General features: G+C 40.0%; 1 protein-coding gene across 2 annotated transcripts in view; it reads left to right on the forward strand.

Annotated features, from left to right (window-relative positions):
- The window catches only part of mnat1 (MNAT1 component of CDK activating kinase), a 30,004-nt gene that overhangs the window by 1,457 nt on the left and 2,780 nt on the right, over nt 1-25,767 (forward strand). Inside the window, exons 1-8 of one of the 2 annotated variants that reach the window (XM_077730812.1) lie at nt 799-849; nt 914-1,025; nt 7,399-7,551; nt 7,892-7,965; nt 8,508-8,611; nt 9,235-9,375; nt 11,159-11,290; nt 16,005-16,126. In XM_077730812.1, the coding sequence (XP_077586938.1) occupies nt 937-1,025; nt 7,399-7,551; nt 7,892-7,965; nt 8,508-8,611; nt 9,235-9,375; nt 11,159-11,290; nt 16,005-16,126 (815 nt within the window). In that variant the 5' untranslated portion in view covers nt 799-849; nt 914-936. Of the gene's footprint in view, nt 1-798; nt 850-913; nt 1,026-7,398; nt 7,552-7,891; nt 7,966-8,507; nt 8,612-9,234; nt 9,376-11,158; nt 11,291-16,004; nt 16,127-25,767 lie in introns of those variants that run through there. The other variant, XM_077730811.1, reaches the window with a different exon arrangement.

Here is a 25,767-nt window from a genome sequence, read left to right on the forward strand (position 1 = left end):
ATGGAAAAAAATCTAGATTGTGCAACCGAATTATTTCATTGAAATATGAATTATCTAGATTTATGAGGGACTTCACTAAAATGATTTCCTCTTTTAAAGACAAAACATATTCAAGAAAAACATGCATTGTTGGTTGCATTTGTCCCCAAAACAGAAGCATACAGTTAACAAGCATGAATCCATCTTTAGAGTATATTCCTATAAGATAGAATAAAAGAATGTGTTGAAGACCATCATTTTGATGACATTATTTGTATAATAACTGTCATTTAATAGCTGTGCTCCATGTCCTCATTAGAATAAATCCCAGGAATGAAAATGTTAATAAAAATGATAATGTTTTTTGTGTGTAAATGTTTGGAAATAGGATCAAATATTTGAGTCCTTTTGTCTGACTACGATTTGAAATCCTCATTATGATATGCACAAAAAATCCATACCAAAAAAACAAAAACTGTATTATGTATTGTATTTATTTCACACGCCTACTTTGAGCAAAAGTAAACACGGCAAATTTTTTGTATCACCTTTATCATACTTTACTGTCATCATCAAAAACACGCTCCATTAAAAATAACTCCTGAAATTACAATAGGGAGTACAAATATAGTCAATCCATTCATTTTCCACAGAGAGAATGGAGTTAAGATCGGGTTTGGCAACCAGTATAGAATAATATTAATGGAAAATGCCCTGTAAAAAGTCTCAAAACAAAAACTTTGTCTTTATGTAGACTTGGAGTACTGTTCAAAACGAAATACTTCTATTTTAATACTACATCGAAGGCAGATAGGAAAAGAGGAACCTTTGTTACGTGTTTCTAGCCGAGCAAAATTTGATGGAACACAGGTAGTCAATACTGTCAGCATTGGAGCTGCAGATAATTGCTATTATCACTTTTTATCTTCATTAGATCGCTATTGCAGAAGATCAAAAATGGACGACCAAAGCTGTCCGAGATGCAAAACCACAAAATACAGAAATCCTTCTCTCAAGCTAATGGTTAACGTGTGTGGACATACGCTGTGAGTATTTGCACTTTGCCAAAACACATTGACTGAACACCACTTTTCTGTATAAAAGACAATTACATCACATTGATCTAAATGCAAAAATGTACCGCTCAAACAATATAACATATCTACTTCTTAAATTCTGCATGTTTCCCCTTATTTTAATGTAAATTACCGTTATTCTTGAAATAATCTTGTTTTTATCTAGTAGATCCATCACTTGGTCATGATCACGCCCACCTTCACATACCTAAGACCACCCACCACTGCTCAAAATGTGCAAATGTGCACAATCACACGAGCCTGACGAGAGCATCTTTGCAAACAAATTTATTTATTGAGTGCCCCATCAGGATGTGACCTTGCTTTGTCATCAGGTCAGCTAACCTCTGCATAATTTGCCTGCACATCCGCATGCAGAAAATGAAAAAGCATTCTGCAATTTAGCAATTTATGTTGTTCCACTTCCAGTCTGGGTCACCTCTGAGGCAAGGTTACGCTTCTCCAATTTCCAAACTATGTATTTTTTCATATGATAACTAGAAAAGTGCAGTCGATCGTGCAGGGGTTTCATCGCCTGACTTCAGTGCAAGGAGTGTGGGTTCGATACCCACACGTTGGCGGTGTGATTGTGACCGTGAGTGGCTAGGCTTCAGCACCCCGCGATCTTTGTGAGGATAATGGTACGTAAGAAAATGAATGAATAAATTAATACTAGGAAAAAAGTAAGCCGATCATTGGAAGGCACTACTACTACTACTACTGCTACTGCTACTACTACTACCGCTACTACTACTGCTACTACTACTACTGCCACTATTACTGCTTCTACTACTGCTATTACTGCTGCTACTACTACTACTACTACTACTACTGCTACTACTACTACTACTACTACTACTACTGCTACTATTACTACTACTGCTGCTGCTACTACTACTGCTGCTGCTACTACTCCTGCTACTACTACTACTGCTACTACTACTACTGCTACTACTACTACCATTGCTACTACTACTACCATTGCTACTACTACTACCATTGCTACTACTACTACCATTGCTACTACTACTACCACTGCTACTACTACTACTACTACTACTACTACTACTGCATGGTTGTCCATCTCCTTGTGCCCTGCAATCAGCCGGCCACCGATTCAGTGTCCCCCGCCTCTAGCCTGGAGACAGCTGGGATTGGCTCCAGCACCCCCCGCGACAAAGCGGTTCAGAAAATGAGATGAGATGAGACGTGCACTGTGGGTAAAGTATTTTTTGTTTGATGTCAAAAGCTACAGAAAATCAACCTATCATGAGAAAAGGATTTCAACACACCTGAATACAAAACTGAAAAATCAATAGAGCATCTATTCTAATGCATTTGAATCCAATGAGATTGACAAAACATAATAATAAAAAAATGTTGAATTTGATGTTACACTTAAAAATGAGAAATTGCATGCAGTTCACAGCTTGCATGTTCTGTTGTGTGGGGTGCTGGAGCCTATCCCATTCAATGTTTGTCTCATAGAACTGTGCTGTATCAGGTGAAAACATTGTTTCTATCCTTCTACAGTCCTCCATTGAAATAACTGTGAGGCGCCCACTAAATTGGTGTCCATTCCAGCCAACAGTGGGCTTAAGTTGATTTCCTGCCCTGGCATTGCAACATAGTGCACTGCAACACAACACGACACCGTATCAAGCTTTTCCGACGCTATCCGTCTAAATTTAAACTGCACAACAGCACATTTTGTATCCCTGTCACCGAGGGTGTCTATGTGTTATTTATTACCTTTGTATGATGACACCGGGCCCATGTCCTTTAGGATTTGACTCTTGGGCACACATGCGGCCATGCCTAATTAAATGGAGGCCAGGCAATGTATCTGATTGCAGAATTGCTTCAAGTTAATGCACTTTGGCAAAGTCAGAGGGTTTTTGTTGTCGTTTTACATGGTTTTTATGAAAGTATTCCATTCCTTGTATCTACATTACTTGTTCAAATGTTACATTATTTCCTTTGGTGGGGAATGATTAGCCTTGCGTGTGTATTATTACCTGGAAATATTGTTATTTAGCTTTGTTTACTTCCTTGGCTTTTTATCAATTTTCAATGTAGTACAGCTGTACATTAGGGAAAAGTCATGGTCTTGAGTCAAAGAAACTAGTTTGATTTTTGTTGTTGTTGTTGTTGTTGTTGTTGTTGTAAACAGATATCTTATTCATGGGCAGTCTGGGTTCGATTCCCTAGTCTGTTTCATTGTCTGATTCATTCATTACGTGTTTCAGCACCATCGTGATTTTTGGTTGCCGCAAATCAGGAACCTGGGCAACTATGTCCACTGTTTGGGAATACTTCTCTCTATAAAGTCACTGAGTATAAGTAAACAAGAGTCAAAACATAGTTTTAGGTACAGCCAATTATGTATATATATATTTTTTCCATATTTTTTGGTCATTTATTTAAGGTCTTTTAATCACTTTTCAAGTTATATGATATGTATGTACTGCCATAGCACGCTGGATTGTTTTTCCACTGAAGTGGTCATAGTGGGGCCTCTTGGGAACCTGTTTACATTAGCATTACCACAATTGTGTTGATGAGAAAGTAGAGATATGTTGCACTTCAGATGTGACGGCTTGTAACTGAAACCATCTTCGAACTATAGACTCAGACTTTTAAGATGTCAAATGTTCAGACATGGCTCTTTATTTATTTATTCATTCAGTGACACGATCCGCATGATTCATCATGAAGTGCTTCATTGCCAGTACGTCCTCAGGTTTTAATTTTTCAACATCTCAAATGGCAAGCTTCCTGTGTAAGCAATCCTGCTCTTGGGATAGAGCATCTTTTTTTTGGTTGCAGCCAAGTTGTGGGTATCAGAAGTCATAGATTTGATATTTGTCCTGGCAGGTTTGACTTTAGGCTTCATTATTATGACAAATACCTTTTTTAAAACCCCAGAATCCCTGTGAACTGCATAATTTTGAAGGAACCAGAGTTTGGTTCTTTGAAAAGTAGTTCTAACCAAAACGTTTGGGCACCCCTGAGCCTCACGAGTTTGGAGGCTTCTTGCATAACTGGGCCCCTGTTTACCCTGCTTTCCCACCACCTCCTGTGACCTGCTGACAGCTGCAGATGGAGAGATAGGGGAGCCTGGAGCTGTGAGCAGGACAGGTGAGAGTGGGAGGAGTCATTCAGAAGGAGCCCTGATTCAGCGACAACAGCCCTGGGATATGGAGATGGCAAACTTTTAAAAGGATATCAGTGTGCTCTCTAAATCCACAATTCTATAGCGGATCCTCTAATTTCTGTTTATGACAATACAGTCAAGTCATACAATTCTAGAGGCGATTCACAAAGTCCCCACACCCGCCCTGTATTTTTTTTCTTTCTTCTTAAAAGATGTTCACCTCTTTGCTTGCAGGATTTCCCCTTTGGAGGGTTCAGTTGTGTGGTCCATTTATGGGGCAGGGGGCAAACTACGCCCTACTTCTTACTCTTGTTTTGATGAATGAGCTCTTTGTAGGCCTGTGGAAACAAGCCACAACCCACCATCTACCTCCATATGGTCCAGGCCTATACATCTCCTGTAGCCTCAGGCTGCAGAGAACATCTGCCCTGTCCCAGAGTGCACTTGGGTAGGGGGCTCTTTTTTTGCTCCCCTGGACCAACGCAGATGTTCATGTGCATGGTTTCAGGTTTAGCTTCTTACTTTGTGCCAAACTAAATTGACACGTCTGCCCCCGTAACGCTTGATGCTTGTATTTTATCTCCGGAGGCTTTACGGCGCTATCTTGACGTCGTACTTAGCAGGTTATGCCTGTTCGACCCACATCTGAGACGCGATGCCTAAACATCCAAATTCAGTGACTCTGCACTTTCTCTTCCCTCCTTTATTTATCTTATTTCAAGTTTGTAGTACTGCTGATAAGGTGAATGGTCTCACGTGAAGACTATTCATCTAAATATATTTATCCATCTAAATATAGCCAATGACTGGATATTTACGTGAGAAAATGGCCTTTAATTCCTTTATGTTATTGACGAAGGAAAATGATATGGCAGAGAAGATTTGCACAGATGGTTTACGACGAGATGAAAAAATAATCCCGATATTCAAGAACAGGAAAGACTGATGAGAAGCTGGGAAAAAAAGCCTTTATGTTCTTGAATTTCACAAAGAATTTAGGTCATTTCTATCAGTGGTAGGTAGAAAAAAAAGAAAGACAAATAGGAACAGCTCATGATCCAAAGCATAACTCTTCTTCATAGGTCATAGATGGTAGAGCCATTATTGCAGGCCTGGATGTGTTATACATTTTTAACTCATTCTCTACCACTGACATTTACTACTAATAGTCGTCCAAGTCATTTGATGTTTGAGGAAGGGGATGCCAATTTGTTCATTGGATGTCTATCACCGTCTTTACAGCCTATATTCTTTTCTAAAATAGCATTTTGTTTTGGCAGCCAATGAGTTAATAAACAGTCTCACTTTTCTTTAACAATGTGATGGCTGACAAAGTGACAAGCAAATCTACAGTACTGAATGTCCTCTGCTCACATTCTGACAAATGTTGCGAAAATGAAAAGTACATTTGCAAAGCAATAATGGCCATTACCTCTGAATATCTACTTAAAAGTAATCTTTTTTTTTTTTAAATCTTCAAGTCAGTTGGCTGATCTCAACCCACTAGAGATAAATCAAATCCAACTATTTTTGCTCTTAACTGACCATGAATGAGCTAAATTCTCAAAAGCAGACAGTGGCCGTTCAAAACCAGATGAACATTTTTGGGGAGACAGCCAGGAGACAGAAGGTGAATTCCTGTGGAAATAAAGCTCCACAGAGAGTTAATTAAAACAGTGTACTGTGCAAACGTTTATCCAAGACCTCCACCCCATCAGGCGAGATTTAGGAGTGTTCCCTTTTGTCTTCAGTGTCCACTCCTTACTTGAGTGTGACTGATGAGTAAACGCCTACCTGCATGAAGGTCTGATTGATGGCTAACATCAGGGTTTTGCCCTCAGGTGGGCCTGCTAGTTGCCATGGTGCAGAGTCATGAGCATTCCCCCCCCCACAAAAAAACCACAAGCTCTGTCATTGAACTTTGGATGTATACCTGAAAGTACAATGTGATCTTTCTGAGTAGTTTTGTTCCATTTTTCATTCCCAATGGAAGAACCGAATTCGTGTATATCTGGAGCCAAAACACCACCTGAAAAACCCATCATGACCACATTGCCCCCGCTACTATACATTTTCTGTCCTCAGTTGATGCTCAAGATATAAACCAGAAGGTAAAAAAATCATGCTCCAAACTGCCAAATGTGGCCTTGATTGTTTAGTTGTCAGGAATTGGTAGACTTTCATACATTTTGTTTATGAATAACAATCTTAAACCTCCTTAAGAATTGGATTATAAACAGCACATTTATTAAAGAGGTTAAGGAAATCATACAAACAAACTGTTTCTATTCTTCTTTATATTATATAATTATTTAATGTGTCTGTGAAACTCATTTCTTTTATTTTTTTTTATTTTTTATAACAGTGAGAACAATGTAGGCATCCAATCTTGATAAGGGACTGCCAGGCCAATTTCCTACCACCTGGCAATGTGAAGCCACATAATTTAATTAATTAAATCCGATAAATAATATCAGTACGTTAAACCAGTGGTTAGAACATCTGCTTTATGGTTCTCTGTGCTGTGTTTATGGAGGTAAATATGGCTATATGTACGTGTGTGTTTAGTGCAGAGGGTCTTTTGGCAATTTTATTTACTTTGTTTTTTGAAGCTTTGGAACTTAGAGCTATTTTGGATATTGAATTTGCAAGTCAAATGAATGTCTGCTTAATGTTCTGTTTTTACATCTAAAATTTTTCATTAGAGGCTCCAGTGTTTCTACTAAAATACTTAGTCTGGATCCTAGGACTTGAAAAAAAAATCTGAATTTCACAGTTGAATTTAGGCAGATTCTTTTTTTAATTGACCTGCACTCTGAACCAACCCTTTTTTTCCTCTCCTTGCTAGCGGAAGCTTTTGCAATAGAACCAAGTGTTGCTCCGAATGTGGTACTGCACTGAATGACAACTAAATTACGAATGGCATAGCCAGTGTACTTGTATTTAAAAAATACTCAAAAGTGATCATTTAAAATGTGAGATATGCTTGAATCCAAAATGATGAACCACGGGGAACATTGTACCCATTTTTAATGACTTAACAGTTCTGATATAATTGTCTTGACTTTTCTCTACATGAAAAATACATTTAAGAAAGATCAAGTCAAAGAAGATAGACCATTATATTGTTATACTGAAAGATGTACATCTGCTATCATATCAGTATAATCTTCTTTTGCTTTATAGATGTGAGAACTGCGTGGAGATGCTGTTCATCCGTGGCTCCAGCAACTGTGTGCAGTGCGACACACCCCTAAGGAAAAGTAACTTCCGCGTGCAGCTCTTTGAGGACCCCACTGTTGACAAAGAGGTTGAGATCCGCAAGAAGGTGCTGAAGATGTGAGTGAGCAAAGGAGGGTGGGCAAGGGGTGTGGCTGTCCCGTGTTTATCTGCCATCCCACTTCTTAAGCCACCTTTGTCTTCCTCATTATGTTGTTTGTTTTGTAGACAATGAGTCTCCCTGGGGGGGCCCCAAGAGGGAAGGCTTTTTCCTGCCATTTTATTTTTACTTGGCCTCCCCTCCCTGCCCCCCCATCTCATCTGTCCCTTAATAGCGCCTTAATTGACATATAATATGTGTCTATTAGGCAGATATGCTATTATAAAATGGTTGATTGACTGCAGGATTTTAATGTGGGCGCATATTTGCCTTCCTCTTGTTTCTTGTCTGGTTCTGCAGTTACAACAAGAGGGCTTGCGACTTCCCCAGCCTGAGAGAATATAACGACTTCTTGGAGCAAGTGGAAGACGTAGGTATGAGCATTGAATGACTTAATGCTGCTCTGCACTGTACAAGTCTGCTAAAAGGATCTTTCCAGCCGCCGTAATGATTTCTCCCCAGCTGTATGGAGAGATGTTTAACAGGCATTAGTGCATGCCAGTTTGGGTCATAGATCATAGACTAGAGCTGCCAATGCTAACACATCATGGATGCCAATATCCCAAAAGCTTTTAGGCCTTAATTGTGTATGCGACAGCCTCCATTTTTTTACGCCATGTGGGGATTCACCATGTTTTTATGTACAATTCAACAGGACATACAGATTTATTGCCCAATTGGGTGTCATTGAGAAAAGTTTCAAACCTGGTAGTTGTCAGTGGAAGAAAATGGTTGATTAATGCTCTTTTTTTTTTTAAACAACGTGAATCAAACTGTCAACATTTGGCTGAGTTAAAATTTCTTTGGTTTCCATTGGATCTTCTTTATAATTCAAAAATAAAATGACTGCAGCATTTTCTGTATAATTTGAGTTGGCAAGTGTTTTTAATTGTGTTTTGTATTTCTCTCTTTGCAGTGTTTAATCTAACGAACAATATTGATGTGGATGACACCAAGTTGAGGATGGAGCAGTATCAGCGGGACAACAAAGATTTGATCCATAAAAACAAAACTAAACTTGTACGTAAATTGTTAGTTTATTGTTATAAAGTTAGCTTTACCTGCCATCTTCCCTGGATTGTTAAAAAATTCTAAAAAATTCTTATCTATAACATATATATTGAGATTGAAAAGAAAGATATTGTGCTGTGTCTTGCTTTGGTATATAAATATATCCCATCACAAGCACTTTTAGTATGGCTCTATCTAGTTAGTCCAAATTACTACCAATCTATAATAAGAATTTATTATCATCCTTATATGACAAGTTCACCTTTATTAATTAATTTATTTTCCAAATCGCTTATCCTCACAAGGATTGTGGGGGGTGTTGCTTAATCAGCCTACCCTGCATGCTTCTTGGACGTAAACCGGAGTACCCGGAGAAAACTCACACAAGCCTAGGGAGAAAAAGCAGACTCCACACAGTGTGGAACGACCTGGGATCGAACCATTGACCCCAGACCTGTGAGCCAACTCGCTGACAAGAATTCTTAATCCAGTGCTTCCACTGGATCTCATTAGTTTGTGGTACACATAAAAAGAAGGGACTGTTTTGTGTTTACTTTCCCTGTCCCTTTTAGTGAGTGTTGGATTTGTGGTTTCTTGACTCTACTGACCCTAACTCACCTTACTCTCCTCAGACTCGAGAGCAAGAGGATCTGGAGGAGTTGCTCCTACTGGAACAACAGGGCAATGAGCAGCGGAGATTGGATGTGCTGCAGGAGGAGCAGAGACAGCTGCTGGCCAAAAAGAAGAACAAGCAAGCTCTGCTTGATGAACTGGTGAGAAGTTCGCTAACAATACTTAGTCTGTCTTACGAGAATATGATTCCTTAGAAGACACCACATTATTAGGTACTATATATTCCATGTTGACGCACCCCAACACACACACACAGCCTGAGGGTTCATGGCTGATCATTAAGAGCTTACTACCAGTCATTGTGCTGCTGGGGACATTGTTCTCATTCTGGTATTCCAAAGCCTCTCGGCTCCATTGTGCTGAGATACAGGCTTTGGGACTGATTGTTCTAGCAGTGCGGCCTGTTCAAGCACCATACACAGATAGCAGGTTAAGCTGTGTGTTTGTTTGTATAAGGCACAGGGCCGGTCGGTCCACTGTAGGCAGATGAGATCAGTGGCTCGCTCCCCCTTGGGGGAACCCTCCTGAGTCTTGACATCTGTACATCCCAGCTCCCCCAAAACACAGCTCCTTCACATACATACAGAGGATCTAAATAAATGTCATGGATTTTTGGGGATTCTCAACTTGTGGAGGAAATTCACTATGTAAATCCTCCATTAACTGAGAATGGAGCAACCCATTGCCATGTTTGATTTGATATTCATATCCAAAGTTTTTGATAGATGCTTACCTATATATGACATGTTTGGGAGTTATTCTAGCACGTCTTTTTCATTTGTTCTTTAAGCGTGGGGGGACATTTTCAATAAATTGTTGTGATTTGTTTGGCAACACAAATTGTCCTAGACTCTCCCCTCCTAATTTTGTGGATAATATTATATATTATATCTACATTCCATACAGGTTTATGCATCTATACAATATCAAGAAGTGCATGTATTCAATGTTTCACAGTTATAGGCATATTTAGATACTGTAATTAAATCATATTTAAATATGATCTATTTATAAAATATGTGTAAATACTATAAGAACTCTACTCACAATGACAATAGCTCTACTCCGCATGATTTTATGAACATTTATACGATTTTTGGGGAGATTTTGGATACAGGGATAGACTGAAGCCGTGAAGTGGTGAGGATGACAGTATTTATTTATTTTTTGAAGACCAGAAAGCACTACATTCGGATCCAGTTGTCTTTATCCAAGACAACAAAATGTTTTATGAACCCACTGAAGCATGACATAATTACAACCAGATCAGATGAAATTTGACAGAGACTAGACTGTAAGCCTCTGAACATATTCAATACCATAGTCCTTGGTACATTTAAATTGTTGCCAAATGCAAATATGGATTGAATCCAGATGTCAGTGCATTGAACATTTCAGTATAGGCTGTGCCCCCTTCAGGTTCTTCAAATTAAAACGAAACAAAAAATGGGATTAAATAAAACAAAAGCATTGACGTAGGTGTAACGTCATTGTTTTAGCTTTATAGCAATACAATTGATTAAAAAAACTTATTATTTCATGCCAATTTGGATGTTAGGATCATCACAAATAATAATTCATGGCGTATCTGGAAGAATGCAAGTATGATAAATGAGGGTCTTTCTTTCCAAAACTGGCTGGAATTTGTACACTGATTGTAGCAATGTAAGCAAAACCAACGCTACAGAGATTCCAGGAGATTTTGAAAACTAAGAAATTAATTTGCAGTTATCTTTTAATGAAAAGGTGTCCTCCAAAAAACATGAAAAGTACTTCCTCATCAATCAGTGAACAATGTTTCCAAGTTTTCCTTCCTCTTTACTAAACAACTACTTCACTGAAGACAGTGAAAGGTTCAATCTTTCGGTTAATGGAAAAAAGGTGGTGAAGTTCTCTTAATGCAACCTCTCTTATTTTTTTTAGGAAAAGTCTCAGCTTCCTGCCTCTGTCTTACTTGCCCAACACAAGGCCCGGGTTTCGCAGCTGGAGACTGAAATTGAGCAGCAGAAACACATGGTCAAAGCCACGAATATATTTTCAACAGGAATTCAGATGGTGAGTAAAACAACTTTTCTGTTCTTTACTTCTAGTGGAAAACAAAAAAAAAGGTTTAGATGAACTGTTGTGTTGGCTCAAAATATGAAAAGAAGGTATTACTCCCTTTTTTTGGTTCTAGTTTACTGTAAGGTCTGCAGTCCTTTCGTCATATGATCAGGTTGTTCTGAGCCAGAGCGGGTGGCCCTGAGAGAAAGAGAGAGAGACCTTGTGACTCGGGGCCCCTCTTAGCTTTTCATGCGTGCTGAGACCTTCCATTTTGCTGCTGTTCTACTTTCCAGTCATTTGTTTTCATTTTATTGTGATGAGACAGGCTATGTTATCAACTGAACCCCTCCCCAACAACCCTCATGAGGAGTACTGCTATTCCCACAGTTCACTGATGCATGGGAGAGATATCTGCAAGGATGTCACCTATAGATTCATGCTGGATCCACGCTATCTTACTATCAAGTGTTTTTTTTTTTTTCCAAAGAAGCTCATCTTGTGATCTTGGACCATGTTTCTACATTATCATTAAGATCAAAAGGCTCTAAATCTTTGCACCTTTTTGTTCAATACTGCGCAACTTGCTGATGGCAAGAAAAACAGCATTATTATACTGCTTTTGGTTTGGTCTGTGGTTACACTCCCACCCCAACCCCTTCATTTATTTTCACTCTACCATCCCTAAGCTCTCTTCATACATATGCTCCGCTCAGCTGCAAGTTGGGAGAACATGTGGGTTTGAATTTTCCTTCACACTGGTGTCCAAAAAAATGACTTGTGTTTTACTTGGTGAGATTTCAGCACACCACGGCAAATTCTTGCAGATTGCTGGAATTCATTTATCTTCTAGGTTGTGGTCCCTTGTTCCAAGATGACTTTGTGTTGGAGGAAAGACATCAGCAAAGCTTCTCTCTGTCTTAAAGTACTTACAGTGATGTGGTTTATAGTCTTTGACGCATGTAACTATGGTACACCTCGTCATTACAGCCGTACAAATTGTGAATTATGGAACAACTTAGAGCTGCCATGACCATGGAGTGTTTCAGTTTTACAAAAAAAGGCTTTGTAAAAATTGTTGAGAAGCTTTTCTCAAAACTATTTGAGTGTAAAGGGGATGCCAAGTATTCAAGATGGATGAGCAGTTGGTCATTTTTATGGCCTCTAATTTTATCAACTGTGTTGATGTGCAAGTTTATCCGTCACACAAGTAGAAAGTCATCACTAACCCCACCGCACGCAACACTTTAGCCAGCCTCCCGTCTCGGGCCAAGGTGAGCTGTCACTGGTGGTATGACAGATCTGCCTGTGTTTGAGCCCGTCAATCCGAGGAACGTAAAGATGTTGAGGCTCCAGTCTTTAAATAAAGAGTGCTCTAATGTCACATCAAAATGCAGCAGCTGTGTCATGTTGTTGACTGGGAGCAAGAAAACATCTAATCCTGCTCTTTACTTTGGAACCCCAATGTATTCTATTCTGGTGGATTCAGAAAGTTCTCCAATGGAAGTTTGATAAAGTTAGATCATCCAAATGGAAAGTTGTCTGGGCCCAGGTGCAATGTGATGTTAGGGATGTGCCTGGTCTTGCCTCAGGAATGGCTCAAAAATTGTCTGCTAATCCGTCACTTTGTACTGGAACAATTGAAAAAAGACATGTGTATATCGCAGTGTTCAAGTGAATGCACACAACCCTGCCTAGTCTGAGTAAACATGCTTTGAAGATTCAATTGCTGACTAATATCAAAAGAATATGTCTCATGGAGGGTAGCCAGCTTTCCCTGTTTAAACAGTTTGATTGTTTTTGTCAATTCCACGCAAAATGACCAGTCCTCGCTTTTGGCAACTGCTGGTGGGCATTCATTTGTGATCATTCAAATACAAATTGCACCTTTGTATAATGGGAAAATAATGTCAAGTATCTGTTCTATTTGTGCCTGTATACTTCCCAGTTGGGAGTTATCCCTTGGTTGCTTTGCCGCAGTGTAGAGCAGCTCTCAGTGGCATCTTTAATGAAAGGTTCCTCAACCACAACAGCCTGATCCACTCGTCACAGTCAGCAGAGCAGCTGCCATACTTGACAAGGCCGGCCGGCATGGGCACCAAGTGGAAGCAGCAGGGGCGCGCACACAACGCAATTGCCGTTGGCTAAATGCGGGTAGTTAGTTTATCCCTAAACATAGATGTGTAGCTGACTTAAATATCCTCAGGTTCTCTAGCAGTACTATTCTATTAACCACAATGTGATTTGACTTGTATAAAAAATACACATACTAGTGCAAACAGTCACTCGCTAATCAATCATTTTTGTATTCCTTTGTTAAATCGTCCTCTACAGTGACCTCTGGTTGGGAGACACACTTGTATGTATATGCCAGAGCTGAGCTTGACTTTTTTTCTGGCAGGCTGGACCAACCTGTTCTGCCTGAGAGATTGTTGTTACACATTCCCCACCCCCTTCAAATCCCTTCTGTCGTATCTCAAAACTTTTACCATGGATTTTATTTCCTTCTTTCAACATTCTTACTTTTTCTTCTCTCTCAGATATTTGGGTCCCTTTTTTTTCTTTTTTTACTGGATTACTGGAACTCATGTTGATCACCACTGATTGTTTTGATACTAGGGGGTCACTCTAGGAGCTAAAGAGAACTGTCAGTTGTGATTGGCACAAGCACATGTGGGCATTCACACCTTTGCCCCTGCCCCTGGCTTGGCCCTCTTTAGGACGGCCTCAACAACCCTTGCCTACGTCTCAGGCAATTGCAGCCTGGCAGAAAAAGGACTTGTCAGCTTTAAGGGCTTTGCACTGGGGCAGCTGCCGCTGGTTATATAGTAGGTTATATTTAAACGTGTAAGGCGAGGGGCGACCAGCTTTTACACTTGCTACCTGCTGATCGGATGTCAGTTTTGCATCAATGGTCGAGTATATTATGTGGACGAAGGTTTGAAACACACATGGGGCTAGACTTTTATCCTTCTGGGATGTAAGCTTTATCTGTGGAGAATGTTCTCAGTTAGGAGATGTTGTTTTTAGGTTTTTCCACACAAGACCCATCCAAGAATGCCCTTATTGACCTTGCTTTATGTGTAAGGGCATTGGAGGAATAGGGGACGCGGTAGAACAGAGAATAGCCTTTCAGAATATGTTCCTACACAGAAGTAGAAAAGGTCTTATTTGGAATGGGTAAATCTGTTGGTTAATTTCAATTGGAGAAAAAATAAGTGCACAACTTGCTTGCTGTCTGTAGAACAAAAACATGTTTTTAAAGTTCAAGCAGAAGAATCCCTTTTCTCTTAGTCGTCCTTTGGTGGACTTTGTTACAAATGGACATTCTCAAGTGATTCTTAACTGGTCATTTTGTTCTCTTAAAATTTGATACTTTGTTCCATGTTTTATTTTTTGAATTTGATGAAATAGAGAAGGTCAACTTTTGCTATCTTTGCCTTGACTTTTTGAGGTATTATTATTCCAGAGTTTTTCTTCATCATAGTGCATTTTTCACAGGTCTGGTGTATACTGCAGTTCTACGTAGTCTGAAAAAATACAGTGGTTATTCTATTAAGACAGTAGTATTTAGCAAAAAGTTTGGTAGCCTCTTAAAAAAAATCAGATGTTTAAAAGTTGGTCAAACTCAGCATTTTTGTCTTTATAGACTTGGCTTGGATATCTCATTCTTCTGTGTGATAGAAGTATTTTGTGTGTTGTTTTTTTTTTTTTTACTGCCTTGAAACTTGGGTTGGCTTAACCATAATGGATTTCCAAAACCAGAGACATTAACTTTGTTTGTTTAGAGTAATCATGTTGTATTTGGCTCAGTTAGTCTGAATTCATGGCTCTCAGGGTGCATCCTTGGTGCTTTAGAAACATCCAATAGAGATTAGGTGGCATTACTTGTATATAGGCTAAAGCGTGTGTGAGGCTGTTGAGGCACATGTTCCTCATTTACTTTGCTTTTCATTACCTCCCCCCTAGGCTCTCTTGTTTGTTCTGCCTCTGCTAAACTCTCATCTTTTTATCTTTATCTTTGTCTTTTTTGTTGCTTTTGACTTTCCCTTTAATTTCCCCTGTTTGTTTAAGCATCATCTCTTTAATTTGGAGTTAGATTACTTTCATGCTGACACAAAGTCATCCTTCACTATGTGGAAATCCCCCTTTTGAAGGCCCATTCAGACATTGAGATTTATCATTTTATTCCCATGGGGAGCTTCAACTGTAAAACCTCAACTGATTGTGGATTGATGCATCTTAAAGAAGCAACTGACCGTAAAGGTCTTTTGACTTTTGAAAAGTTGGTGTGTCACGGTAGGATTTCACTGAGCCTTTTTCCAATGCTTTCTGGCTGTTTTTTTTTTTTTTTCCGTCCTTCGTCATCAGCTCAAATTTGATGACTTGGTTAGTTTAAACTTTTTTTTTCCCTGGTTATTCTAATTCTTTGAAAAGAGAACGTTTTTTTTTTTTTAAGTACGCCCCAAACTTAAGTGAATAGAGCCAGGCTACAACTCAATAATGGAAAATCAGCATGTTTCATAAGGATCCAGTGCAGAGTTTCATAATAAATAATAAAAAATGCAATCATTGTCTGTTTTAATTGAAACAATACTTTCTCATATTGCTGAATTCTGCATTTTGATTGACAAAAGCCTTTTTGTTTTGTATTTAGGGTTATGAATAATGAACAGCACTGTTTTGCTTTCTCCTACCTCCCGCTAATTTCCCAATCCTTCTATTCCAGCGCCAGACGGTTTCTCTTCAACCTGTACCCAAGTTAGAAGAGGCCCTCTATCACTACCAGCCCCTCCACATTGAAACCTTTGGACCGCCAGTTCCAGAGCTGGACCAGCTTGGAAGACTCGGGTACACACTCAAACCTTTTTCTGTTCAGAAAAAATGCTTGCTTTACAATTTTTACAAAATGTTACAATCATGCATCACGATTTACTACCCTTGGTTTCTAAAGAGAAGTAGTCCCACGCAGCGGACATGTTTGCGTAGTGGTTAGATTCACAGCAGCGTAACAGTTCTGAAAACATACATAAATTCCACATCGGATTAGATTTTGCCACCGAACCTGATACTATCCAATATGCCAAAAAATAGCCATATTGGTGAGAAATACCATGTCTTCATACAATCCACAATCACACAAATGCAACTAATTAATTTGTAATTCAGTCATGCACACCTCTGCTATTGTGGAGGTATCTAGCTAGTAGTATTGCTAATTCTCATCTGATTAGTGGCGAGACTCAAAGCAAATAAGCCAAGGAAAACACCGCCATAGCGCACCCACAAGCCGGCTCACTGCCTCTGCAGAAGCGTCCATTAACACACACACAGGAAGTGCTCCCCCCCCTTTCGAGAGCCCCCTTTGGGCCCAATCAATCCACGACGCCACTGGTCCAGTCCTCACCAAATGCAAGTCATTCATCAGTCAGCCATAGCGCCCGACCGTCTGCCTTGCAACGGACTGCTACTAAAACCTGCCCACATAGTGAGAATGGACTGTTTTTATTGGGTGACAGGAGCAAAACAAGGTCATATTTTAGGGGTAGTAGGGCATAGACCGTGTTCAATATTACGTTACCTCAACAGTAACCTTCATTTGAAGGGATATGTCATGGTGGTGTTCCCTTTCTCTCAAGACAGGAACTTCAGTTTGTGTAAATACCTGGAAACACAGCTACTTAGGCCAAAACGTGCTGTTTTAAGAATTACGGGAGAGTATGAAAAAGCAGAGCTGTCACTGTTCATTGCAACATTATGTATTCAGGAAAATGCTGAGGCCATGTTTCTTACAGTGAAGAGAATCAATATGTAGATGAAACACAAAATGGTTTTAGATGGAGTAAGTGTGCAAAGCGTCTGTACATCAGTCCAGAAGAATGTTGAAACCTATGTTCCACAATTTGCTCACCTCAACCTGTTGCTGTAATCTTTTGTTATACTAGAAGAAACAATTGAATTTCTTTTATATAAATAATACCTTTATTTTCCTTGATTAATTTATTTAAGCTTGATCTCTTGATCATTAAGTAACTGCTAAAGAAATTAGGCAAAAAAAAGGAAAAGACCAGTACAGATTTGCATACCGTTTTCTTATAACCAAATTATGGTGATTATGCCAAGAATTGTAAATATCAAATAGCTCACGCATACAATTGTTTTACAATTGATCTTTTGGATAAGACAATCAAGCTTTTAATTATGTATTACCTATCATTGATAAATATTTAGTAGAAAATCGGAAAATAATGACAAAATAATTTTAAATCCAAAAATGTCCTCCAATACTGGAATAACCCTCAACCTCTGAAAATGCCATATGTAAACAAAAGAGATAGTGCTGATATTTTAAAGCAGTTTGCCTGTTTGGCAATGTTGCAGATTTTGTGTGCTTGCTCAGATATATGTTGATGGTCAAAGCATGGCAACGCAAACAGCCAATGTCCCGCCAACCTGCTGATATTCTCATTGAGTCACCCCTGTTATTGCACTCGAAGCATTTTTGGATATAATGGAACTTGTGTGCTGTGTGGTAAATATTCACTTCTGACTGTGTGTATGTGTTCGTGCTTGCGGGAGAGAATGCAGACTGGGTTGAGGCGGTGAAAAGTGAGTCCCCTGTGTGGTGTGTTGAACACCAGTGCCAGTCTTGTGACCTGTGAAGGGAAATATTTCTCAGTGTGGATGAGCTAGAAGGGCCGAGAGGCAGCAGGTGCTTATTTTAAAACTGGGCTGTTCATCTTGGTCAAGGCCCGCAGTGACAGCAGCACCAGTGGTGATTTGTCTTGGATGCACCGTCAAAAGAGGCAGGAGTGCATACATGCAAACACAACCCCACTGGAACCGCCATGGCTTCTAAACGTGGACTCAACTGTACTGTTTGCGTCAGTTGTTATATCATCACATGGCCTGTTTGGACTGCTTCTTATTCTAGACAGCCAACATGTTCAAATGTCTAAATGTGTCTTTTCAAGTTTTATCACCCACATTACCACACTTACATGATCCCAAATCCAAAACAAGAGCTGTATCATCAAATTCTTCTTTGCCTGTAAAAATAATAATGCTAAGATTTAACTGACACTCTCAAAAAATGAAATGTACTAAAACAGAGACAGGTTCAAGAGGGTTTCAAACCCATGACCTCAAAACTGTGAGGAAGATGTGTTACCCAAATATTTTGTATGAATAATTATACCAATGCATGTATACATATGCAAAAGAAGGGAAAATAGATAAGAAAACACTAAAGCCATTAAAATGGAACTAAACACAACAACCTAAACTTATGTTACGCTAACTCAGAAAAACTCAGTGCGTCCTATCTGAGTAAATATGTGCTGTGTTGCATTTGTACGTTTTTTATCGTTTAATTAGGGGAATTGCAATAATTATTAAGAGGAGCAATTGGCCCAGGTTGCCAGGTATGTGACTATCTTTCTAGAAACTGATCTTTTGACACAAAGTAGTTTGTCACCACTCTAAACAAATCATTACTTGGCATTGTTATTGAACTCTGGTAGGAAACCCACCTGTGCTCTACAACATTCACTAAGATGCTGTATACTCAGGCTACATCCATTTGGACAGTGGGCAACTTGACTTTCTGTTTTTACTGACCATTTGAACTTCAATCTTGTACGATAAGTGTTTTGTGTCTTCGGGGAGACAGTCTGGCATTGTCAACAGTATAACCACTCTTAGAGCCATAAACGTTGATGGTGGGAGGAGGCTGTCTGTCTCATGTAGATGATCTCATGTACACAGCATAGAGGACCGCCATTTTTTTTCTCTTTTTGTTTGGACTTGCATTTGTAGATTTCCATCTGGGGGTTTGACTTTGTTTTCCACGAGAACACTTTTGAAAGCTCCGGCTGTGTAGGTGATGAAAGGCTGACTGAGATTTTGGACAAGGACAAATCATATGTGCTGGTGGGGGCAGGGAGAAGAGAAATTGGCTACAGAGCGTTGAAACATTTGACTCAAACCTCAAGTGCTGACAATGGGGTCTTGCCAGAACAGTTGTTTGCGTTGGCTCTGAGTACCCTCAAATTACCCATCCTTCCCTGACAGAATTTGCTCAATGCACTTGCCAAAAGACAGCATGTATAATATTTAGAGGTTTTGCCTCCTCCCCTTACTTTGCTTTGCTTTTGCATAATTGGTGGAAAAAGTGAGTTTTCTGCTGGGAGTGCTTGTCAAGCATCTGCCGCTTGTTTCGAGGTGATGCCGAGCAGCTGAATGAACAGTGTTTAGTCTGGGGCTCTTCTCCTGGGGATCCCCCCCACCCTCTCCACAAGAGGATGGTGACCTCTATATATTTTTCATACACCAAAACAGGTCAAATCTCAGAGGTTGGCCTGAGACGACCCACCTCGTCCCTAGGACTCGTCAATGGCATCTTGTAGAGTTCAGTTCATCGATTGACTCGCTGGAAGATGCCATTTTTTTCTTGGTGTGATTACAGTGGGCAATAGTTTGTCACCTTCTCATATAAAGAGAAGCTATTAAGCAATAAAAATATCATCAATAACCTACTGGAACTAGGGAGCAACTTCAAATGAACAAAAATAAGAATTTTATGACTTATTTTTGAAACTGCAATCCCATATTTCAACATGGAGGTCGTTAAACTTATTTTTCTTCTTTCTACCTCATTGAACATTGAAGATAGAAAAATAAATATTGGATACTGTACTTTCATTTTAGTAAAGGACTAACTGATTGGTTTTGACTGCTTGGGTTGATCATGTTTTGTCAATAAGTTCTGTTTAGATGCTGTCTGAGATTTGAATGTTTTCATAAATTCTGTGAAACCATTTTTTCCCCGCTTATTCAAAGACTTTGAGGTTGAACAAGTATTTTCTCGCAGATTTATTCTGTTTACATTGCTTGTGTGAAGCCCTCCTTGCTTGCAGTAGCCACAGTTTGCAGCTGTGCTCAACTGCAGTCTATATGCTTAGTATACAGGAGACTGAAGTCATAATAATATTATGGATGAGCTCCCTTTAGCACTTGTATATCTTTTCATTTTCTTGATCATTTAATTGATTCGTTTATGTTTAATGATATGCCTAGTTCATATTTTACATGTACCATATCTGTGTTGTACAAATTCTCAAATTATAAATAGAATTTTATTTTTTATAGCACATTTTCTTCTCCAGAATGTGACTACTGCATGCCTTTATTTTTTAAATTGTGGTCTAGTCAGCTTCCAAGAGTAAGATACTATGTGAACTTTTCCTAAGGATGAAACTTGCCTTGCACGCTTTCTTTTTTTTACGTTTGAAAACATCACATTGTTATGACCACAGGTTCACTCACGCACACACGAGTAAAACATCAATCACTTACACACATGAAGACTAGCTATGTTTAACATATTCTTAAAGGACGTCCGCTTACTGCTCTGGTTGTGAGCCAGAGGTTAATGGGTCTCTGAGTGATACTTTCCTCTTCTGCTTGTGTTCTTTAGCTCAAGCGTCCCCAACCTTGTCCGTGTGTTTATGTGATAGGCAAGTGTCTGTGTGTGTGTGTTAATATTGGAAGGGAGTTGTGCACAATGTTGCCACCAGAGTTTTCAATCGAGAAGATGATGAATGTAGCATGACCACTTAAGGAACTAGTTTAAATCATTTGCTTCCTCCATTGACGGCGTCAGACGTCCGATTCATTTTTGACTGTGACAGCCTAGCAGTGAATGACGAAACCAACCCTCTTTTTTTCAAAACAGATCGAATATCTGGTCCGTCAGTGGCACTAAAAACATGGCTGAGTTCAAATGAATTGGATGGCTATTGTTGTGGCAAGTAATGGGTTGAATAGGAAATATTGCTTTTATGTATTTTTAAAATGTTTCAACTTTCTTTCTTTTTTTGTGTTATTTTAAAATTGAAATCCCAAAAAGTGACCAAGCAACCATTAACTCAAAAAATCACCTTAAATATAAAGAAAAAACTGCTATATTAAGAGAGATTAACCATAGAGTAATTATGTTTTTATTCATTTGAATGTGTTTTGATTAATATTTTATCAGTTTATAGTTTTATTCATTTTATTAATAAATACATGAAAATAGTGATTAATAATTACAATAATAATAATATATTTGAGACCTGATATTCATATATATGCTTGCCATGTCTTTTGAGTTGTATTTATTTATTTTAAATGATATATATCTAAATATTTCGAAGATTTTACATTTTTAAAATCACATCTGAATGGCTTATTCATGCACCTCAGATTCTTTCTCCAACCGGTTTGCATCCATCTGATGTGTTTGATGGAGCTGGAGGGTATGATGTGATGAGGGAGGGGTGTGTGTGGGGGGTCATAGGTCACTGACGGTAGTGGACCGAAGGTTCCGTGCTGTGGGCATGATGGTGCTTAGAGTGACAGCACCTCAGAGAGACTGTGAACCTCACAGTCACACTCTGACACAAATACACCTTTGATGCTTAAGTTATGAGCAAGAAGTTGTGGCGCCAATTTGAATGACCTCACATGAACTCCCCCTCTAGAACATCCATCCATCTTTGATCTAGCTTTTCTAATCATTTAAAGACTGGTATTTTGTACTCACTGGCCAATAAAAATAGTCAAGATCAACATTGTTGCCAGAAGAACACTACTTGTGGGAAACAAGTTGGTTTGATTGTTGCATAACAAACAACAACTTTTCCCCTCCAACACTTTGAGAATGGACAGTTGAACTTGGTCACTCAGATATCTGATATGCCCTTTTCTCACAGTTCTCATGCTATTTCTTTGCATTTCAGGACCCAGGAAACATTTAAGCCCCTCTGTTGCACTTATCTCAAAACCTGACTTGGCTCTCGTAGAGGTCACAGATTTTACAATTTGCATAGCCAAAACAGATTCTACGTGGTGTTAAACAATAGGCTTGAGGGCAGCCATTTGACTTGCAAAGAAGCCATCCGTGTCAACGTAGCTCCCACCACATGGCTTCATTTCTCAGTTTCTGTTGTTCAATAGGCGCGGGCTTTGCTTGTTGCTAACCAGATCCAAAACAATATGGAGTGCTGTCATCGTCAAATCGTGCACCCGCCCCCACTCAAGCCATTATCTTGTCTGTCTCGGTAAACAGACCATTAACAGACAGCATTGGTGGAGGCCACATCAGTATTGTTTCCCTCCCTTAGATCTGTGTAAATATTGATCCTTTCCAAGTACCACCCTAAACAAGTGTGTGGGGCAGTTGAAAAGCCTTTTTAATTGTATGGGAGTCATATCTAAAAAGTAGCAAGCACTACACAAATGACAAAGATGTATTTCTGCTCAACATGTATAGTACTTTGCGTGTTGTTGTTTTTTTTCCTTTACGGGCTATGCGCCAGACAGTCTAACAATCTCTCTCTCTCTCTGCAGTGGATTTCCAGGAGAATGGGAACTTCAGGTTTATTGGGATTGCTAAGCGAGGCCAGTACTCCGCAGAAATGATGTCTCGTGACTATTTTGAGGAACTATGATATGTTTACGAAAGCAGCTGCTCCCTCGAAGGTCGAATGCTTTGACGGTACTAATAACTCAATGCACTCACTGTGGGTTTATGTTCAAGCAAACTTGCGCTTAACGCTCCAGACAAAGGGTCCGAAGATGTATTAGGGTTTAACAGGTTCATTTCACCCCTTAAGAGCTGGAGAAAGAAAATAAATACCTATAATGTAGCGCTTACCGTACACACTTGGAGCTCGGGAGTGCATCGCCTACATAGTATATGAATTTGATCCCTCTTGTCTCTGGTCTTTTCCCGCTACCACAATCCCGTCTTTATTCTCTTTCTCTTGTCTTATTGAAATCCGCATTGCCTGCCCAGCAGTGCTTCGGGTGATTTGTAATTGATACCTCCCACCCTCACGGGAAAATTCTATTCTCCCTCTGTGTTTTGGTCTTCTATTCCCAGCATGTTACATCTAACTGTCAAGGTACCATGGCTTACGTTTATGGGTGTGCCTTGGGCTGGCAGCTATTCCCCGAACAGCATATGTCCCCCTCCATTGTTTACAGCTGCATTTGGTTGACGACACTGATGTCATGTCATTCTTCTCCTTACGCAGTCCACTGGGCGCCCTGCCTCATACCTTAAAGCTTTTTAGGGTGGCGCGGGGTTATCAAGTGGCAGCTCCAGAGACGAACGAAAGATGTGCTGTGTATCAAGTAGCTCTCAGGGTGTCTTGTCCTTGTAAGGCAGCCTCTACTGACACCACCAGGTTAGAATGGGAATGCACAGAACCGAGACAGTGCCGTGGATGAGCGCTGACAGCTGGATCAGGAAGTGAAGCCGTCTTTGGGCTCAATCGGCCTTCATCATAGATAGGCACTGTCTGTAAGAGACAACAATAGTGCTTAGCCGTTATCATTAAAGCTTCTGACTTGAGGGCAACTTACAGATTCTCACTCAACCTTCATGTATTAGGTGGGTGTCAATTTCAAGTATCAGGCAGAGCATCTGTTAACACTCTAAACATGTTGCTCTTAACTTAGTGAGAGCCTCCGACACTTCTGCATCAGGGATGTAGCCTCAGTCTGTCAATGGCGATGATAAGACTCTTGATAATGGATAAGACGTGATGTAACCGCACCGAGTCCCCTGCACTCATTTGCAAGTTGAGCTAATCCGGTGGACAGTGGGTAGGCTCATAGCTGAGTGTCCTTCTCATATGCTGCCCCATCCCAGAGGAAGCTGGATTCAATGGAAAAGAGGATGGCCTTTGACCTGTGGCGTTGAAAGGCTGCTGTTGACAGATATAGTATACCTGTGAGAGTGTTTGCCTTGTCTACAGGGGGTAGCTGGACTACACCGTGGACCAATTCCTATAATGTGCTGGGACGGATTTGCCTTCTGTCTCCCAACAGAAACAGCTTCGCCCTTGCGCAAACATGAATTGTGTAACCCGTGTGCCAGGGCACGAGAGCACATTGCCTGGACGGATGCACAATGTTCTCAGTGTGCTGCATCTTCCACACGGGTACATTTTCTCTGGGGGTAGAGGCATGGGAAGGGGGGGGGGGGGGCAGATGGGGCAACCGTGCTGTGAGTGAAACTGGAGCTGCCAGAGGAATGCAAGGAGGGGGTGTTTTTGGAGAGGAGGGTTTGGCGGGGGTAGACTTAAGGGGTAGGATGGGTGATTAGGGGGTGACAGCTGAGTGCTGACCCCTCTATACTGACAAATCATCTGGCAGGTGTGTGGCTCTACGCAATCCTCCCCTCCCTCATCCTTCCCAGGCCTGGAATCCTCAACTACAGTCAAAGTTGTGCGCTAAAGGAAGACTTCCGGGCACCACTGCTGTCACCCAGTACACTCGCAATTGTCCGCAGTGTTTGTCAACTGTATTTTTTGGTGCAAAGACACCAAGCTAAAATATACACATACTGAATTTGACACTGAAGTATGAGAGTAGGAGAGGATTTGTTAATTCCAATTTTCCTTCCAGCAACAAATGTTTAAATGGATCAGATCGCTTATCCAGGGAAGGGAATGTGTTAAACACATTTTTTTTGCCCTAATGTCAGTCCTCCTGTTAGAGTCATGAATCACGTTGCCCACCAAAACCATCTCTGATCCATTGCCATAAAAATAAGAGCTGACTGTGGATCAGTGAGGGCAGTACAAAAGTCAACAGGTGCTCAAGCTGAGGTCTAGCCCTGAAGTCGCTGTTGAAACATGAAAGCAAGGCTTAAGACATTGTATGATCTTCATTGATAAGGGATTGGCTCACAATCATAAAAGGGAACAGGCTTTTAAAAGAAACAGGAATGGTGACATGGGTGACAGCAGCCAAACAAACGCTGCTGCTGCCACAATTCAGTTTTTGTTGGACAGGACTTTGATTGTGTCGTCTGCTTGCGTCGGTCGGCTCTGTGGTTTATGTGTTGATTGTCTGCCAGCTCAAATAAACGGCGCAGCATATTACACATGGGCTGCCTCTTTTCTTTTCCATCAAGCTTCTTAATTCAATTCCAGTCAATCTGAACAGTCTAGACAAGGGAACCAATATCTGGTTTCCTTTGATTCAGTCTAGAATCTCTTTGATTCAAGAACCAAAGTCGGGTTCAAACTTAACAAAGGCGCGAGAATTGTTGGATTGAAATGATGTGAAAAGACGAGCTTTCCTTTCAAATGAGGGATGTTGCTCTGTGGTGTTTTCTAGTCTGTGGGGGATGAAGACATCTTTAGTAAGTTTATGATTGTCTGTCATGTATTCCATGACATAAGATTAAAAGTGGAAAAATGTTCTTAACACATACTGAAATAACTTAAGTGCAGCAGATTGTTTTATTGTTGCTGATTTTCATGTGGACACGTACTCTACATCATTAAAAAAAACTTTAAAAGTTGATTGTTGGGGAAAAAAATGTGTTTCAAATTTGTTCCTGTTACTGGGCGCGCAATTGGGAAACCACCACCATATTTTATGGTTTTGATTGCAGTGTGACACGAACACTGTCCCACTGTGCCATTACG

This window comes from Stigmatopora nigra, chromosome 13 (assembly GCF_051989575.1).
Source record: "Stigmatopora nigra isolate UIUO_SnigA chromosome 13, RoL_Snig_1.1, whole genome shotgun sequence".
Lineage (NCBI taxonomy): Eukaryota > Metazoa > Chordata > Actinopteri > Syngnathiformes > Syngnathidae > Stigmatopora > Stigmatopora nigra.